The sequence below is a fragment of the Mustela putorius genome, unplaced genomic scaffold (genome assembly GCF_011764305.1).
Source record: "Mustela putorius furo isolate JIRA1106 unplaced genomic scaffold, ASM1176430v1.1 tig00003987_pilon_pilon_pilon, whole genome shotgun sequence".
NCBI classification, from domain to species: domain Eukaryota; kingdom Metazoa; phylum Chordata; class Mammalia; order Carnivora; family Mustelidae; genus Mustela; species Mustela putorius.
Window position 1 is genome coordinate 463,853 of NW_025422126.1, and position 18,766 is coordinate 482,618.

The window sequence follows — 18,766 nt, forward strand, 5'->3', positions numbered from 1 at the left end:
AAACCTATGATATCTGAATTGGAGGAGCAATGGCAAGTAGGGATATAATAAAGGATACACATTTCTGAATGGAAAATGTGGTCTTCATAGGAAATCTGATGTCCCCTTAGGTCTTGGGGGTGTTGAGACTCATCACTGCCTGGGAAGTACTCAAGAGAGACACAGTGGAAGAGGAAAGTAGAATTTTGGGTGGCCAGCACTAGGAACAATGAGCTATGACTCAGGAACCAACTCTTCCTTTTCCTTAGGGCACATCAGGGGAGATCCCAAAGGACTAGAGGCATGACAAGAAGCTATTCGGAGGGGGCTTTCTTGAAGGACAGGCAGTGGAGGCTCGTGGAATCAAGAGGTCTAATTAGCAGATCCATTTGAATAGTGAGGTGGGAAAGAAATGTTTAGAGTGCTTAGAACAGTGAAGGGGACAGAATTCTAAGTGTGCAGAGGGCACACTGCAGAGCAGGCCAGCACAAGGCTACTGAAGCAGTCCCCCCAGGTATACAGTTTGGCCCTCATCCAGGGGCCCTCGGTTAAGTAAATGGTTTCTGTCCTGGAGATGGACAGCTACATATTCCTCTGGAGTATTTCTCATTTAAAGTTGAGAAAAAGACCATAAACCCTTCTGAAAGGGACCCATCCCAAGGCCCCCACAGCTTGTCTCAGGTTTGCCTTATTCTGTTTAGACAGGAAGGCCCAGCAGGACAAGGACAGAGGAGAGAAACCCTGTTTATGTAAAAAAAAAAAAAAAAAAAAAAAAAAAAAAAGGCAATTTCTAACCCATCTATGGAAGCACAAGCCTGTGACAGTCCTCTTTTTCCCATGCCCCACCCTGTCCTTCCCAACCCTTCTCACGTGACTAGTCCTTTCAGATGTTGAAATCTGTATCTCTCCTGCTGAGACCATTCACTCAGACCAGAGATAAAAGCCTTGGGGAACTCAAAGGTGTTGCTCCCCTCCCACAGCAGAAGCAAGATGAAGCCCACGCTGGCCCTCCAGATACCCTTACTGCTGCTGCTCCTGGTGCTCCCAGGACAGCCTCAGGTACAGCTCTGGCTTTTGGGGAGGAGGATGAGACACCAAGTCTGTTCTGATTGTTGCTGGGCTTGGGTAGGCTTAGGGTGAGAGAGGAAAAACAAGTACGAAGATGAGAAAGGAGGATTTCTGCTCTGTCCACCCTGCTCTTCTATGGGCCTCACTTCTGCAAAAACCTGCCACCCTTTTCCTGTCTGAAGGATGCTGGACCTGAAGGAGGCCAGCCTGGGCTATTTTAGGCATGTGTCCTTTGTTCCATCATCCCCAAAAGCTAAACCACTGGGCTGGAGTTGCAGACTGAGGACATAGCTAAATTAACTCCCAGGGCCAGAGTAGGCTATATGAGGGACTATTCAGAGAAGGACAGGGGCCACACATCTTGATTCTTGAAGAATCTGTAAGGAAACCCCAGTTGAGTTTTTTTTTGTTTTTTGGGTTTTTTGTATTTGTTTTTGTTTTTATTTTGTTTTGCTGCTTGTTTTTAATTCTCAGAACCTCTAGTTTTCATCTAAAAAAAAAAAAAAAGAAAAAATTCTAGTTCTTGTGAGCGCTAAATATCAGTCTGGACTCTGATGCCTCATGTACTGTGAACATTTATCTCCCTTCTTTGACAACTTGGAACTCTGTTCCTGCCGTTCACAAGTTCACAAAATGAACTTGTGGGGATCTACTGAGTCTCCAGAGCAGAGGTACTGGAGCCCCTAAACCGGTCCCTTAAGACTTGGACTTGTTTTCAAATCAGCTTCCTTCTTTCCCACAGAGCCTCAAGGAAGAGTCTGCTCCCTGTTCTGTGAACTGTGACAAGAACCAGCCAGAGCATGAGGTAGGGCGAGGACGGCCCACCTTGAGGAACTGGAAGGGTGATGGGTGAAGTTCTGGGAAGTCAAGGGAAGGGTCACTGCAACTCATGGCATAAGGAGACTCAAACAGTCATGAACAACCTCCTGTACAAAGAGATCTCTTCTTAGATACCCCACAGTAGAGACAACCCTTCTGGTTCATGTTCCTAAACAGCACATTGTGCCCCATGTTTCCTTACACTTAATGTGCCCATGGACTTGCTTTTGCAGCTGGTGAAAATTGTGCCAGGTTCTGTGGATGAGGATGGCCTGTGCCATTGTGTAGTTCATCTGCCCAACAACCTCATTCCCCTGAATCAGCTGGAGCAGCTGCAGAGTATAACGCAGGAGCTCATGGACAAGTATGATAAGGAGTTATCCAGGGTAAGCGCTGGAGCTGTGGGCGGGGGCTGGCAGTTACATGAACACATTCTCTCCTGGATCCAGCAGGAGGAGGAGCAGGACTGGTAGAGAAATGGCTAAAGGAAGCATAGCCCTCATCTTTGAAATGAATACTGAGTATGAAGGAAAAATTAGGTATCGTTCTTAGTATTCTCAGTGGCAGTCATAGTACAGAGAGGCTCGTGTAGGATGTGCTTCCTCCAATAAGAGGCCAATTCATGGATACAGGTGCAGTAGGAGATGAGAAGAGGGTATAGCAAAAGAAGACAAAAGTGGGATGGCCAGTGCAGGAGACAGAAAAGAGTTGGAGCTGATATCTAGATAGACTTTTGGGCCAGGTTGGTGAGCTTGGAGTCAATGCTTTAAGTAGGTTGAGTGAATGGAAATGTGGCATCCTCCATGTGGTGTGGGCAGCTGCTTTTTGGAATGGGCACTCATTGTGTCCTGGGGAAGGCTGATGGGAGAGGGCTTGGAAGCTAGGAATCTGTCCATTCATTCACTTACTAAGACACTCCTGAGAGTGTGGCTGTAATCAGGAAAGAAGAAAGAGAAGCTGGGCATATGGGGGAAATAGTGACTTTTCCTGAGGTGAAAAGAGGGACACCATGTCCTCAGCTGTGAGATGGAGATACTAATCCTCACCTCAAGGGCTATTAAGGGAACAAATGAAAGTGATGGATATGAGAGTATTTTGTTGGCTGTGTGGCACTGGGGGGCATGTGAATGGAAGAAAGAGACACAGGTATGGGGGTTTGGGGGTCCTGCCTGTCCATTCCCCTGCACCCAGGTCAGTGAGTACTCTCACACCATTGAAGGTCAGGATAACCAGGTTCTGGAAATGAACCATGCCCTGAAGCCTGTGAATCCCATTGCCCTTGCTTCCTCCTAGGAGGCCCCAACCTATAGCCTACTGCGCCTGGAACTTGAGGGAGCACGGGAGTTGGTGACCCAGCTTATGGCCAAGGATGGAGGTAATGAGGCTGAGGACCTCCTCTCTCAACTCCAGAGCCAGGTATGTGCATAGATTAGAGAATACCTCTCCCCTCCATAGTCCCCTGCCTTATTTAATCTTATAAATTTGATGAAAATCACTTATTTCTGGAGAAAAAAGACATGGAGTTGAGCAATATGGGAGCCTCACTTCGGTCCTTAGGAACAGTCCATGACCCATATCCTTGGCATCTCATTTCCATAGGTGGCTAATGCCAGCCTCACACTCAAGCTGCTGGCTGACTCTGACCAGCGCAGCCTCCGTGCTTACCGCCAAGAGCTGGATATCCTCGAGGGTCGGCTCAGTGATTGTGAGAGGGAGAAGTGTCAAGAGGCCTCTGATCCACCTGTGCCCCCTGGTGAGGTCTCAGCCTGAATTTCTTAAGATCTCATCTCCCCAAAGACAGGGTTTGAGAATGGAGGGTTGGCTATGGGGTACTGAGGGTTGAGCAGCAAAGGTCTTTTGTTTCCTTGCATGGTGCATCACTAAGGGATGCAGACTGAGATAGGTACACTCTCACATATAGACATAGTAGTATACACAGATATATATATATATATATATATATATATATATATATATATAAACACACCTATAATCACACGTGAGCATTATCCTCTATTTGTGCAAGGTCAGACCTTCTTACATACCTGTGCATGCCCTCTGGCAGAAGGATACACACTGAAATGCACACATGGCTTTTACACTTTCATTTTCCTCTCCCTGTGGGTTGTGTGCTGCACTCCTAGTTTGTACTTTGCCTGCTCTCTTTTCCAGGTTCTTGTGCCCACGCAGGCCTCCAGAAAGTTAGCAGACCCCTTGTGGTACAAGTCAATTGGAGAGGCTTCTCCCACAAGGCAGGTGTTTGGGGTCGAGATGCAGCACCCAATCTAGACTCTTCCCTCTACTGGGTGGCTCCTCTGGGTTCAGAGGACAGGTGAGTTAAGGATGGTTTCTCTTTTGCAACCAGGTTCATTCCAAATGTTCCCTATCCTACCGTGACAGGTTTCTTTGTGGCCCCAGCAGAGCTTCCTCTATCCATTTTAGGTATGCCCCTGGACAAATTTAGCCGAGGCCTGACAAGTCACCTCCTAGAGCTCCTGTCAGGATTAAGGATGACTCAGATGGCCCTGAGCTCCTTCATAAATCTATGTGTCTGAAATTTTTAGTCTGATTGTAATCCAGACTGGTGCTACATATTGCATGCATGATTTCATATAAAGAGCAAACTCTTCTCCACCTGGCCCTCAGAATCCTAGCTGCTTCTTAGAAGAAGTTTAAAGGATGAACTTGAACCTACTTATGACATGGACTCAAAGCTGAGTTTGAATCTCAGTACCTAAGCTAAGTGAGCTTGTAAAATGCTTTAATGTCTCAGATCCATTCTAGCCCTTTGGAAAGTGAGGATAGTTAAATTATGATATTATCATGTGAGAATCCATAGAAAAATGTGAACAGCATAGTCTGTGCTCATACATGTTCTCTTAGATGACAGGAATCCATGATGTGGTTGTTAGGTGTGACAAGATGTGATCAGGAAGAAGCCTAACTGAATCCATGAGATGATGATGAATGAGCCCTTCAATAACCTGGCAGCCTGGCTAGGCAGCTAGGTACAATATACAAACAGGGTATTTAAAGTCAGTCCATACAGGAGTATGAGAAAGATACAACTGAGTAGGAGATTATGGTAGGATAGGATGAACATGGCTTGAACCTGTCACTTCAAAGAGCCTCAGTGGAAGCTCACCTTGGATTACTGTTACTGATAACATCGTTTCCAATTCCTATAGGTGCTTCGTACAAGGTAAAGGCATTAACATGACTTTGCATTTTAAATCATCTCAGAATCTCTTTGGGTAAGGCAGAATTTATTGCCCAAAGTCAAGCAAAGACAACACTCAGAATTCAGGGATAATTTAAAGAACTTTCCAAAGTGACCTTATGAACATAGGTCTCCCAAATCCAGTTCCAGAACTATGTCCTGCTCCAGGGCACTGGTGTCTCAGGGCAGATGGAAGGCAGTGGAGTCGAGCTACAAAAGAGTCTCCATTAAGAAGAAAATAATAATAGCTATCCCTTGATAATAGCTTACGTTGAGATAAATATTCTACTAATTGGTTTATTAGCATTATTTAGGTCAATCCCAATATCAATGAAATAGATTATTTTGTTATTATTTTTACGGATTTTAGTTATGGGCTGAGTGACTTTGAGCAAATTACTTAGTCTTTCTCAGGCCCTGTGTCCTAGTCCATGGGAATACAACTGAAGTTCTGGTGCTTTCTCTATAATTAAATGAGATAATGCAGTCACAGTGTCCATGAGGCATCGCTGAGTTTGAGGTCAATGTTATTTCTGTTACTCATTTTTTTTTAACAGTTGTTTTTGGTCCCAGTATATTGTAAGAAAAAGAAGAGAGATTACAAATCAGTTCTGTTTGATTCCAAAACTTCCACTATTAATTAGAACACTATCCTGATCATTTTTATTAGCACTGTGAACCCTGATGATTCTGGTGTGGGGTTTGGCCTAGGTACTTTGACTACTACCGGCTGTACAAGTCCTATGATGACCTGGTACTGATGAAGGACTTTGTGGAGAGGAAAATGGGCTATGGTGATGGCAGTGGTAATACTGTGTATGAGAACTTCATGTACTTCAACTACTATGGCACACGTGACATTGCCAAGGTGAATCTCTCCTCCAACACTCTGGTGCTGCAACGCACATTGCCCAGTGCCACCTACAACAACCGCTTCTCCTATGCTGGTGTGCCCTGGAAAGACATAGATTTTGCTGGTGATGAGAAGGGGCTGTGGGTACTCTATGCCACTGAGGAGAGCAAGGGAAACCTGGTTGTGAGTCGTCTCAATACCAGCACCTTAGAAGTGGAGAAAACCTGGCGCACCAGCCAGTACAAGCCAGCCATGTCAGGAGCCTTCATGGCCTGTGGAGTGCTTTATGCCTTACGCCCACTGAGTACCCGCCAAGAGGAGATCTTCTATGCTTTCGATACCACCACGGGGCGGGAACGCCATCTCAGCATCGTGTTGGATAAGATGCTGGAAACACTTCATGGCATCAATTACTCCCCCTTGGATCACAAGCTCTATGTCTATAATGATGGCTACCTGATCAACTATGACCTCAGCTTCCTGACCCTGAAGCACAAAACGACCAGCTTGAAAGCTCTCTTGGCTTCTTCCTGATCACATCCTGTCACACCCAAGAAAACATCCAGGCACTGAGACCCCTGGGGAAGAATACTGGGAGAATCATGTCATCCTCATATCTAGATGAATCCCACCCCCCCCAAAATGGCCATCACTCTTACTGAATGAGAAAAGTTGATTATATCTTTATCATTGATAATCTTTATAATTGATAATTCTGTAAAACTGATAACTCAGTCTTCATATTAAAGTTCTTTTCAGTAATGGCCTAGATAGATTTGATTGGGAAACAAATGCTAACAGTAACACTAACAAACACCTCTTTTCTAGAATCCTAGAATTGTAGAAGCTTCACTCTAATTTTTAAATCTATTCTGTGTTTTGAAAACTGGGAATCCAGCTCTGACAGTTATAAAATTCCAAGAACTAGGCTTAGTTAGTAAATCTTAGGTTGAGAGCCTCTGATCCCAGTGCAGAGACCCAGGGCAACTGACATTAGAATGGGATATAGAAGTCCCTTTTCTTATCCTTAGCCTCCTGCAGGGTACCTGGGAAGAAGAGAGGCAGGGTCTTGGTGTGAAAATCAATGTTTCCCTGTTCTTAATCAATCTCACTTTGAGTGCATTTGAGAGAAGTACTTAGGCCTGAGTCTCATTCTAAGAGGTAAGCAGCTAATGGCTAAACATGAGGAAGGTCTGATATGGACTGAGCTGGTGGTCTAGACATTCTCAGTAGAGAATCTTTCAGTGTGACACACAAAGTCCCCTGGCCAACTGTCTGTAATAGCTTCGCTCATCTTCAACACACAGAGAACACAGAGGCCCAGACACTTCACTTCTATTACTTATAGATCCCCCACCATGCAACTGCCTTCCATGGAGTTGGATTCCAGACCCCAAAGACTTCACAGTCGCCCAGAGGATACCAGAATACTTCCTGCACAATGTCTCATGCTTATACTTCCCCGTATACATACATTCACAAATATGCATCCAATCAGACTTATGGGTTGTTCCTTATATGTAGAATATTTCCATCTACATAGACATAAATACACATTTTAACATATTCACTAAGGGCATATTCATCTGCTGCCCAAATATAGACCAAGCACTATCCTCCAAACCTGCATGGAACTGAGAATCTGTTTTAGTTGCCTAAACCTGTCCTGGTAGGAATTTTACCATCAATCACCTCCACTATCATCTCTTGATTTACAGACATCTCTCCCCCTAATTCTATGACACAAAGGTGGGCCCTGAAGATTGGGCTAAGACACTGAGTCAAATCTTTCTAAAAGTTCTACTAAAATGACATGTAGCAAGACCAAGTGACAGGTGAATAAAAACTATTTTGCGAGGAAGGATTCACTCACCTTCAATTTGCCATGCCCCTCAGGGAGCCTCCCAAGCTAACCTTGCTCCTGCTTTTAGGATAGTGGAAAGCTTTCTCTACATGAGAGCACACTCAATGAAATCCAGTATCGCTAAACCTAGAGCCACAGAAAACCATGATCTCCTCTTCCACTTGTGAACTTTGTCCTTGCTCTCCTTTCCTTTGTAAGGCCTCCATTTTTTGAGTTCTCTAACAAAAGTAATAAGATCCTTTTTATAGGAGAGATTCCATTTTTACTGGTATGCAGTTTTATCTGTGGCTTCGACAAACACAGCTTTCAATAATAAGCCTGCCATCCCAACGGGGACCCACACATAGCACCACAGACAAGCCACACATCTCACATAAAAAAATCTGGCCGTTTTTTTTTTTAAGATTTTTAAAATTTTTAAAATTTATCAGATACAGAGAGAGGGAGAGCTGAAGCCAATGGAGCAGCAGGCAGAGGGAGAGGGAGAAGGAGACTCGCCGCTGAACAGGGGTTCAATCCCAGGACTCTGGGATCATGACCTGAGCAAAAGGCAGAAGTTGAACCCACTGATCCACTCAGGTGCAACCCCCCATCCTTATTTATTTATTTATTTATTAATAGTTCCATCCTGTGAACTTTGTGGTCCATCTCTGGAGAATGAGCTCGTTTTACTTTATTATGGAGATGTGGTGACCCACCCCCACACATGCACTCACACAAATATGTCTCCCTTCCCCAGCTGGTGCTGGCAGACTGTGAGACTAGAGTTGACATCACAATATCCCTTTTTTGAAGAGGTTATGGTGTTGGTGGGTGGGGCAGAAGGGAGGGGCAGCCCTGGGTGGAGTCATCTTTACTAAGCCCACCTAGTACCAACTATGAGTCAGTAGCCACGGACAGGCCTCAGCTAGGCCACATCTGGAGAGCTGGGGTGGGGGGTATAACATCGCAAAATACCTGGGCCCAGCCTGGTCACTCTTCCCTCTTTGGGCAACAAGGAAACTAGCCTTTGGGCTAAGAACACGACACCTGAGACAAAGGCCAGCAGAAACATTCGTTTCCCCTCACCCCTTCTGGCCCGGCTTCATCCTGCTCACCACTGGCCCTCCCACTGAGGTCATGCCGCATGTCATCCCACGAACACCCAGGATGGCCCAGAGTGGGCATCCTTCAGGTTTGTCTGCAAACAAGAACATCTCTTCAAGTATCATCCGAGTGATAGTGAAGACAGCAGGCAAGCAGGAAGACTTTATGATAGCAGATGACACCTCAGTGAGGCAATTCAAGGAGAAGCTATCTGCTCACTTCAAGTGCCAGGTGGACCAACTTGTGCTGGTCTTCATGGGCCGCCTTCTTAAGGACCACGATACACTGAGCCAGAGGGGCATCCTAGATGGCCACACCATTCACTTGGTCATAAAGTCCAAATGCAGCTCCAGATCCCTAGCCCATTCCTCCCAGAACCTGCGGACCAAAGAGCCCAGCCACCAGGATAGAAACACCGAAGGAAACAGCAACGGGGTATACCAACCTGCCAGTGTGAGTCACACCACAGTGGAATCATCCCTCCTTGTGGAACCTGATGCACCCAAAGTGCAGAGCCAGGACCTAGAAATAGGTAGTCCAGAGTACATAGCCCAGATGCTACAGAATCCTAGTGTCCAGCAGCTTCTGTCTAACACAGACTTCATGAGGCAGTTCATCTCAGAACACCCAGACATGCAACAACTGATGCAGCAGAATCCAGAAGTCTCCCACATCCTTGACAATTCTGAGATCTTATGGCAGACTCTGGAACTGGCCAGAAACCTTGCCGTGATTCAAGAGATAATGCAGATCCAGCAACCTGAACAGAATCCTGAGTATCCACTGAATCCACAGTCACACTCGGGCTTAGAGACAAGGCCAGGTGGGGACAATGCCCTGGGTCAGACTTATGTGGATTGCAATGACCAAATGCTCAACAGCTCACAAGATCCTTTTGGGGACAATCCCTTCAGAGCTCTCCTGGGAAGACAAGTTTTGGAACAAGTTCAATCCTCACCTCCATCTCCAGCACCACTGCAGGAATGGCGGGACCAGGTCCCACAGCTCCCTACAACCCGAGTCATCTACACTAGTTCTTGTGGTTTATCTTCCATCACCTCAGCCAATGGTAGCCCTAACAGGGTGAACCATACTCCCAGTGCCTACGCCACAACTATCTCCAGCAAGGTGCCAGAGTCCTAACTGTCCCATTCAGCAGCCGGCTGGGATACCAGCCTTACCTAGCATAGAGCTCACCCAGCAGCCTCAGGCAGAAGATAAAGATGCCACCATCCCTCTAAATAGCTCTGACCGGAAATTAGAGGATTATCTCCAGCCTTCAGATGAGCAGACCAGCTCCCAGATCACAGGAAGCATGATGCAGTTGCTTTTAAACAACCCGTACTTGGCAGCCCAGATGATGCTGTTCATAAGTATGCCCCAGCTGAATGAACAGTGTAGGCATCAGCTGCCCATATTCCAGCAGCAGACACAGCTTTCTGACATGATTACAGCCCTAGCCAACCCCAAAGCATCACAAGCAATATTGCAAATTGAGCAGGGTCTGCAGCTCTTGGCCACAGAGGCTCCTGTTCTTCTATCCTGGGTTGCACCCTACCTATGGGGCCTGGGTTGGCTTCCTGCACCAAGCTGCAGCTACCCTGACACAGTGCCCTGGGCCTGGGATGTGCCAGATATTGCTGAACCCAAAGATCCTGAATGCTGCCATAAATATGGAACAGTTCTGCAGAGGCTACAGTCCTTAGCTGGAGACCCTTCCCACCTTCCACAAGCCCCTGAGATTCGTTTCAGTCAGCAGATGGAATCTCTAAAGGCCATGGGATTTGGAAACCCCCATGCCAATCTTCAGGCACTTATTGCTACTGAGGGGGACACCAGTGCTGCTATTCGCAAACTCAAGAGAGCCCAAGGATTCTAACCACCATGCCTCCGCATTTGCTAGTTACTTGCCTGCTGACCCAGTTGACCACATCATCTGCCTCTTCTACCCCTTCTGATGCTTCCATCCAGCAGAAGTCCTGAAAGAGAAGAAACCAAACAAAGCTTTCTCCACTGAATAACATACCATTGGCCATGGGTAGAAGATCTGTCAATAAAATGGCTACTCCCACATGCCCTCATCTGAGGTTTGGCTTTGTTTCTTTTACAAAAAAAGGGAACTGTGTGTGATATCCCTGTCTCACCTTTAATACATACATGAGCATAGACACACATCACATGCATATATTATTCTAGAGATAGAGAATCATAGTTGCATACATGGAACCACAAACCATGCTCACATACCCAAGGACATGCATATGCTGTGCACACATACACAAGGTCACATAGCCAAAAAGTCACAGATACAGCCACATACATTCAACACACTGCACACATGGCCATAGGCATGCACAGCATACCTGACAACATGTATATAGACCCATGTGTAGGGGAAGAAAGTCATAACATACTCATACAAAAGGGAAATTTACTATAGATACATATGTAGTCACAAAGACTTCCTCAACTGCCCAAGTCCAAATTACTCAAGTTTGGAACTGGAAGAAGAATGGCCTGGTGGGCCAGAATAGGAAAAGTCCACCTTTCAGCCAGGTCTAGCTAAGTATTTGTACTCTTTAGGAATCTCTTACTAACTGCCATTGTCATAGTTGTAGGACTTTGCTGGACTGTTACTATTCTCTCTTTAGTACAGAGAGATATAGTTGCCTATCCTGCATATCCTGCATATTCCCGTCACCAAAACTCGGGCATCTGGGGGCATGGCCACTTCCAAGAATACACATCCTTCAGTGTATCTAATGTCTGTAGCTTGTGTTCTATGTAGTCAGCCAGGACTCCATCCCTTCCTCTTCCTGCCTCCTCAAGAGCAGCCCAGCCAATAGGTATGTAAACAATCACAGAAGTCAAATATTATTTTAGGTGTTGATGAAATAGTAGTGACCAAATAAAGTCAAATAAGACAAATAATTTCATAAATCAAATATTGTTTTAGGCATTGAAGAAATAACAGTGACCAAATAAAGTTCCTTTATTTAAGAGTTTACTTTTGTGGGGAGAAGATTGTTTCCTACTTAACCTATGCATAAGGGCTATGAGGAAAAATGAAGCAGGATAAGTTCTTCTACATACAGGGTAATCCAGGACGGCTTCTCCAGAAAGGCAATAATTGATCAGAAACCAGAAGAAATTGGGAGAACTGAACACGCACTCCCTTGGGAGAAGTATGTTCCAGGCAAAGAAGGCTACCTAGGAGCAAAAGTGTGAGGTGGGAATATTCTTGATGTGTTTGAAGAATAACAAGGAGATATTGTAGCTGGAGTCAAGTGAACTGAACAATGGGAGGAAAAAGAGGACATCAGAAAGAATTTGGTGGGTCTGGTGAGGACTCTGGAGTTTACTATGAATGCAGTGGAAAATCCCTGAGGGATTTCGAGCAAATAATGCAGGTGTTTCAGTGTGTGGGTCTGGTTGCCAAGTGGGGAAAGACTGTGCTAGAGGTAGAGCTGTGAGCGGGCACACTAATGTGAGGTAGCTCTTGCAGTGGAGCGGGTGGGAGATGGTGGTATCTGGAGCAGTGGAGGTGGTGATGCAGGTTCAGATCTGGTCTGCAAAGGGTACCCAAAGAAATCCCATGTGCTTCTCACACACTACCCTTCTTCCAGCCCTGATGCTGCCATCAGAAAGACTGAAGGGAAGTCCACAAAACTCCAATTGCTCCTGCAGATCTACTGCCAGACTCCCCCTCCCTCCTCAAACTAGTAGAAAGGTCTTAAGAACAAATTATAGCAAAATGGATTTTCTACCTTCCCATTAAGATGCCTCTATCCAATCAATTCATCTTTTCAAAAAATATTTTATTTATTTATTTATTTATTTATTTACAGAGCTCAAGCAGGAGGAGGGCAGATGGAGAGGGAAAGAGAGAATCCCAAGCAGACTCCCTACTGAGAGTGGAATCAAATTGCTGCTCCACTCAGGGCTCAAAGTGGGGCTTGATTCCAGGACCCTGAGGTCATGACCTGAGTGAAAACCAAGGGTCAGATATTTAACTGACTGAACCACCCATGTACCCCTTATCCAATCAATTAATATAGTTAATCTTTGTACCCTGCTTGCATCAGGTTACCTGAAAAGCCCAAGCTCTATTGTGTCAACTTTCTAATTCTTATCCCAATATGCTCTGAAAATCCCTCATGTGACCCAATTTTCTACTGGTCATCAATTCACTGAACTTTTCCACCTACCATTTAGAACGCATAATTTGCAACAGCAAAACCCTACTTTATCTATAACATTTCCTCTATATGATCCCCACCTTTTGCCATAACTGAAATCTGGCTGTCCACTGAGCCTGCACACTCTGTGCTCCATCTTGTTATGAATAAATTGTCTGTGGACCAATATCAAGCTCTCCACTTGGGCACTGATCCCAATCTCTCCAATTCACCTACTCAATAGATTAGTCTTACAATTATTTTCTCTCCCTTCTGCATCTTTTATCCTTCCTCATCGTATTTTTCCCATCAGAATAAAAGCGTGATGTAAATAGTCTCAGCTTAAGAAAAAACAAAACAAAAGCGTCTCTATCTTTTTCTCTATCTATTTCCACACAGCCACCATAACCTTTCTCTTAGGTACAATACTCTGATTGAATCCACTTCATTTCCAACCCACTTGCTTTTCAACCCACTCCAGCCAGATTTCTGGCCCCTTCTCTCTTCCACGCCTGGGCTCATCATGGTCCCCATTCTCTTGTCCAGCCCAGTGGTTGGTTCTCAGCCTTTATCTTCCTGACCTACCAGCATCATCCAACACCATCAGTTAATCTCTCCTTTCTGAAACTATTCATTTGCTTTGTTCTCCCCCTCGCTCCTTTTTTTGGCTTAATGTTTTATTTCTCCTCCATTCCCTTTGTGGAACACATCTAATAGTCCAGATTTGTAAATATGTAGAGCCCATGCCTTAGTCTTTATATACCTTTATCCTGTTACTATACCCATTAATCTTATGATTCTAAATACTCTGTCAATGCTGATGAGTTGCAGACTCACAATAGTGAACTCCCTCCCTTCATGTCCATTTGGGTATAAGATAAATATCTCAAATGTATGTAACTCTGAACTCTGGGTTTTCTGTTTAAAACTTTATTCCCCGGGACACCTGGGTGGCTCAGTTGGTTGAGTGTCTGCTTTTGGCTCAGGTCATGATCTCAGGTTTCTGGGATCGAGTCCCACATCAGGCCCCTGGGGAGTCTCCTTCTCCTGCCTCCCTCTCTCTCTCTCATGAATAAATAAATAAAATCTTTAAAACACACACACACGCACACGCACACACACACACACACACACACACACAACTTTATCCCTTTTTTTTTTTTTTTTAATCTCAGTAAGTAGCCAATCTATTCTTTGAGTTCTTCTGGGGAACAACAATAATAGTTTTAAAAAGTAAACTAAAAACTGTGTGTCATTTTTGGTCCATCTGTCATACTCTCGATCTTGCCCATCAAAAAGTCAATATGCTGAAGATACATAAAAAATTCATGGTTAATGTTGAATCAGAGAGAAGATAGAAACATAGAATGCCAGGAAGAAGAACAATTCAGGGTATAGCTGAATTTGGGTCTTCACAGGGACATGCCGGCTAAGCCTTTCCTAATTGCACAATCCAAGGCTGAGTCTCTACACAGCCCACACAGGTGTGAGGAAGTAGGCCTCTTGGCCTGTGATGGAAGGGTCAGCCTAGGTCCCTCACTGTGAAGAAGGCATCAAGATAAAGGAAATAGAAGAGGTAAAGTGAGGGGTGGCAGAGTTCCTAGGGATACAGAGCACCTTGGAGAGGTCTCAAGAATCCATTGTGTAAGGCTGTGATGTCAGTGCTGAGGTCACAGAGTTGACCTGATGGTGTTCCGGCCCAGAAGGCTTCAGGGGTGGCTGTTAGCAAGATGAGGGCGGTTTGGAGCCCTGTATAAGAGGAAGGACGGGGTCACAGCTGACTGGTATGTATGCCCCAACCCAAACCCTTCTTCCCACCTTTGCCCTTCACTCACCAACCATAGACCTCTTTCTCGGGTCATCCAGTCTCCCTCTCCCGACCTGACACCTCTCAGACCCATAAATCTCCACAAGCATCCCATCCCGAGACCCTTATTGCCCCTTCCATGCAGACTCCCTGTGCCCCTGCCCTGAGACCCCAGGCCCTCTTCCCACACTCCTACTTTGGCCACTGCCCCAAAGGATGATCTTGGTACCCCATCCCCATCCCCCAGCTGTGTCCCCACAGACCTGGGCCTCCTGCTGCCCACCATGGCCAAAAGTGGAGAGGCCCTGCCACAGGGCAGCCCAGCACCGATCCAGGATCCCCACCTCATCAAGGTGACAGTGAAGACGCCCAAGGACAAGGAGGATTTCTCAGTTACAGACACTTGCACCATCCAGCAGCTGAAGGAAGAGATATCCCAGCGCTTTAAGGCCCACCCTGATCAGCTGGTCCTAATCTTCGCTGGCAAAATCCTCAAGGACCCCGACTCATTGGCACAGTGTGGAGTTCGAGATGGCCTCACCGTTCACCTGGTCATCAAGATGCAACGCCGCACCATGGGCACCGAGTGTCCAGCGGCTTCAGTCCCTGCGCCAGCCCCCAGCCCTGGCTCATTCCCTCAGCCAAGCTCCATTTACCCAGCAGATGGGCCACCCACCTTTAGTTTAAGTCTTCTCACAGGCCTCAGTGGGCTAGGCCTGACCTCGGGTAGTTTCTCTGACCAGCCCAGCTCACTGATGTGGCAGCACGTCTCTGTACCTGAGTTTGTGGCTCAGATCATTGATGACCCTTTCATCCAGGGTCTGTTATCCAACACAGGCTTGATGCGCCAGCTGGTTCTTGACAACCCCCATATGCAGCAGCTGATGCAGCACAACCCCGAGATCGGGCATATTCTCAACAACCCTGAAATCATGCGCCAGACGCTGGAGTTCTTACGCAACCCAGCCATGATGCAAGAGATGATGCGCAGCCAGGACCGGGCGCTCAGTAACCTGGAGAGCATCCCTGGGGGCTACAATGTGCTTCGTACCATGTACACAGATATTATGGACCCAATGCTTAACGCAGTGCAGGAGCAGTTCGGTGGCAATCCCTTTGCTACCACCACTACTGCTAATGCCACCAGCAGCAGCAGCCAACCTTCGAGGACAGAGAATCGTGACCCTCTCCCCAACCCCTGGGCTTCCACGTATGGAGGCTCGGGTGGCCGGCGAGGCAGGCATCCTGGGGACCAGGATGGATCCGAAACTAGAAATAGGGTTCCCAACATTCTGGGTAATATAGGGCTCTATGACTATCTTCAGCAATTACATGAGACCCCCCAGTCCCTGGGAACCTATCTGCAAGGGACTGCATCCACCCTCAATCCAAACCAAGAACCACCACAACCAGGAAATCGAATCCCCCCAACTTCGTCCTCCTCCCAGGAACGTGAGTCAGGCCAGCCTCTCCCCAAAGAGTCAGTAGCCATCAAGGGAAAGTCCTCTTGCCCATCCTTCCTGAGATATCCCTCAGAGAGGAGTGCTGGACAAGATGGAGGCCAAGGCGGTGCAGGGAACGGCTCCACTGGTCATACCACTAACATGCCTGACCTTATTTTAGGGCTAGGGCATTCGGCCAACAGGTTGCCATTTGTTCCTCCACCACCTTCCCCCATGGCAGCTTCCCCTGGGATGCCTGAGCATGCCTGGCTCCCCCCACCACCTTATCCAAGATCTCTGAGGCCTCCCAGCATGAGCCAGGTCTCACAGTTGCAGGATGAGATGCGCCGGCAGCTGCCACTGCTCCTGCACCTTCAGGCAGCCTTGACAAACCCTCGCGCCATGCAAGCCCTGCTCCAGATTGAGCAGGGTCTGCAGATCCTGGCTACTGAAGCACCTCGCCTCCTGCTCTGGTTCATGCCTTGCCTGGCAGGCCTGGGAAGTATGGCAGGCAGTACAGAGTCTAGAGAGGGCACCCTTATGCAGGAGGATCCCTCTCAAGCCCCAGCTTCTGAGGTTCCCCCAGCACAGGTCTCTGCAGAGCTGGGCCTCCATTCCATCCCTCTCCTCCAGATGTTGCAAGCTCTAGCTGGTGCCAATCCCCAGCAGCTGCAGCCCGAGACTCACTTCCGGGTGCAGCTAGAACAACTGCGGGCAATGGGCTTTCTGAATCCCGAAGCCAATCTCCAGGCCCTCATAGCCACTGGGGGTGATGTGGATGCTGCTGTGGAGAAGCTGAGGCAGGCATAGGAGCCCTTGTTGTTAAAACCATATCTTTTCCTCTGTGCTCTTTCCCCGTATCCCACTACCCTAACTCCCCCGTTCTTGAATGCAGCTGCACACTATGAACCAAATCCACTATGATGCCCTTTACTGCGGAATCAATGTTGTTCCAGAGTCAATGAGGAAGAATGAGAGCCAGAAACAGGGTGGGGGTGCTGTGAGTGAACCAACCACCCCTGCCACTGTACCATCTTGGGACCCCAGTCTGAGCTCTGTTTATGCCTATCTCGAGATGCAATTACATCCAATCTCCAGTGTGTGCTGCAGCCTGAGTCCCAATTCTTTGTGGGCTGGGGGGAGGGGAGGGGACAGTATGGGAGAAAGACAGCAATGAGAGCTGGGTCTGCATGGGTGGGAGGGAAAGCTCAAAGGTTTGAGATTCAAAGATTCATGGAGAACAAAGGAGGGTGAGCTGAGACCCGCAGGTCCCCTTGTGTCCTTCCTGAGGTCCCCCAGATCTTGTGTCCTGTAGGAGCTCCCACCCTGTACTCTGTTCTTGGAACTTGCCCTGCAAAGTAAGCATGGTTGGTTCTTTCTATCACCCCTGAAGACTATCCCACAGGTGCCTCTCACTTTTTGGATTGGGGGTTGATTCATGAGTAGATAGGGAGCCTCAAGAATTCAGGCTGAGTTCTAAGATACCCTAATCTCACCAAGGTTACAAAATTACTGTCCCTGATGGACACAATTTGTCCTGGATGTCATCTTTCTTGCAGCTGCCGGCTCAGAAACAGAGTACTCACCCGGTGCTCAGCACTGTGCTTGCAGTTAGAGAGGCAATGTGACACAGAGACATGATCCTCCTTCAGGAGGTGATGGTCTGGGGGCACAGAGCCTTCAAATCGTATGTGAAGACTCCTTATTATACAGAAAACAAGCCGTGAAAGGTGCTGCAAAGAGCGGGAGCTGGGGAGAAACACAGGGGCTTGATCTTGTCTGGGGAGACAGGGAAGGCTTCCTGAGTCTGCGCTCCAAGCCGAAATCTTAAAATTGGTAAGAACGAAGTGGCCAGACATGTGATAGGAGAAGGGAGAGAGCATCCTAGGAGAAGAGGTAGGAGGAACAAAAGTGCTGAGGCAAGCTGTGTTCAACACCTGGGAGGTGCTCTCGGCCTCTCAGACTAAAGTCTTGTTTGCACTCAGGGGTGCTTCCTATGATCCGAGTACTTCCAGGGTAAAAGTGATACAATTCATGAATCAAGTGAGCAAACCAGGCCTCACCCACAGGAATAAATATTCCGGAGAAAATGCACAAGAAAACAGGGCATATTTGTACTTAAATACACCCTGACATGACCCAGCTCTGTATATGCGTTCAAGCATCCATACAGAACATGGTCTGCTAAAGGCTGATCTCAGAATGGAGATATAAACACAAACATTAACCTCCTATTGCTATCCAGGGAAGAAAATGGGCTTTGAGGGAGGGGACTGCTGTGGTAAAAGTGGTCATGGTGTGTGCTTAAACATGAGACTCAGGGCTGGGGGTTCTTTTAGGAACTTGGAGAGATACTGTCTCCACCCAGGACCCAGGACACTTGCACCAACCTGTCTTACCTGTCAGCGGTCCGCATGCATCAAAGATGAAATGAGCTTTGGGGACAACAT

At 47.0% G+C, this 18,766-nt stretch overlaps 3 protein-coding genes across 3 annotated transcripts; all 3 read left to right on the plus strand.

The window, feature by feature from the left end:
- Positions 1 to 881: 881 nt before the first annotated feature.
- On the plus strand, positions 882 to 6,701 carry LOC101677965 (olfactomedin-4). The gene is made up of 7 exons (XM_004779008.3): positions 882 to 1,038; positions 1,790 to 1,852; positions 2,100 to 2,252; positions 3,160 to 3,282; positions 3,466 to 3,619; positions 4,039 to 4,198; positions 5,798 to 6,701. Exons 1-7 carry the CDS (start codon positions 970 to 972, stop codon positions 6,471 to 6,473), a joined length of 1,398 nt encoding a protein of 465 aa, XP_004779065.1. The 5' UTR covers positions 882 to 969; the 3' UTR covers positions 6,474 to 6,701.
- Positions 6,702 to 8,434: 1,733 nt separating this feature from the next.
- On the plus strand, positions 8,435 to 10,994 carry UBQLNL (ubiquilin like). Its single transcript, XM_004779009.3, is given in 2 exon segments — positions 8,435 to 10,017; positions 10,019 to 10,994. Coding segments are annotated over 2 exon segments (1,845 nt in total). The 5' UTR covers positions 8,435 to 8,922; the 3' UTR covers positions 10,769 to 10,994.
- A 3,419-nt stretch (positions 10,995 to 14,413) lies between these two features.
- UBQLN3 (ubiquilin 3) lies at positions 14,414 to 17,423 on the plus strand. Its single transcript, XM_004779010.3, has 2 exons — positions 14,414 to 14,851; positions 15,122 to 17,423. The coding sequence occupies exon 2, from the start codon at positions 15,159 to 15,161 to the stop codon at positions 17,124 to 17,126; it is 1,968 nt and encodes a 655-aa protein (XP_004779067.1). The 5' UTR covers positions 14,414 to 14,851; positions 15,122 to 15,158; the 3' UTR covers positions 17,127 to 17,423.
- The last annotated feature ends 1,343 nt before the right edge of the window (positions 17,424 to 18,766 follow it).

What these genes read in the sequence shown, in the direction of transcription:
- UBQLN3 (XM_004779010.3), top strand. Translation starts at nt 15,159, where the DNA reads ATGGCCAAAAGTGGAGAGGCCCTGCCACAGGGCAGCCCAGCACCGATC.
- LOC101677965 (XM_004779008.3), top strand. Translation starts at nt 970, where the DNA reads ATGAAGCCCACGCTGGCCCTCCAGATACCCTTACTGCTGCTGCTCCTG. An exon ending in TGCTCCCAGGACAGCCTCAG is followed by an intron (nt 1,039 to 1,789) that starts GTACAGCTCTGG and finishes TCTTTCCCACAG; the next exon opens with AGCCTCAAGGAAGAGTCTGC. An exon ending in TGATCCACCTGTGCCCCCTG is followed by an intron (nt 3,620 to 4,038) that starts GTGAGGTCTCAG and finishes TCTCTTTTCCAG; the next exon opens with GTTCTTGTGCCCACGCAGGC.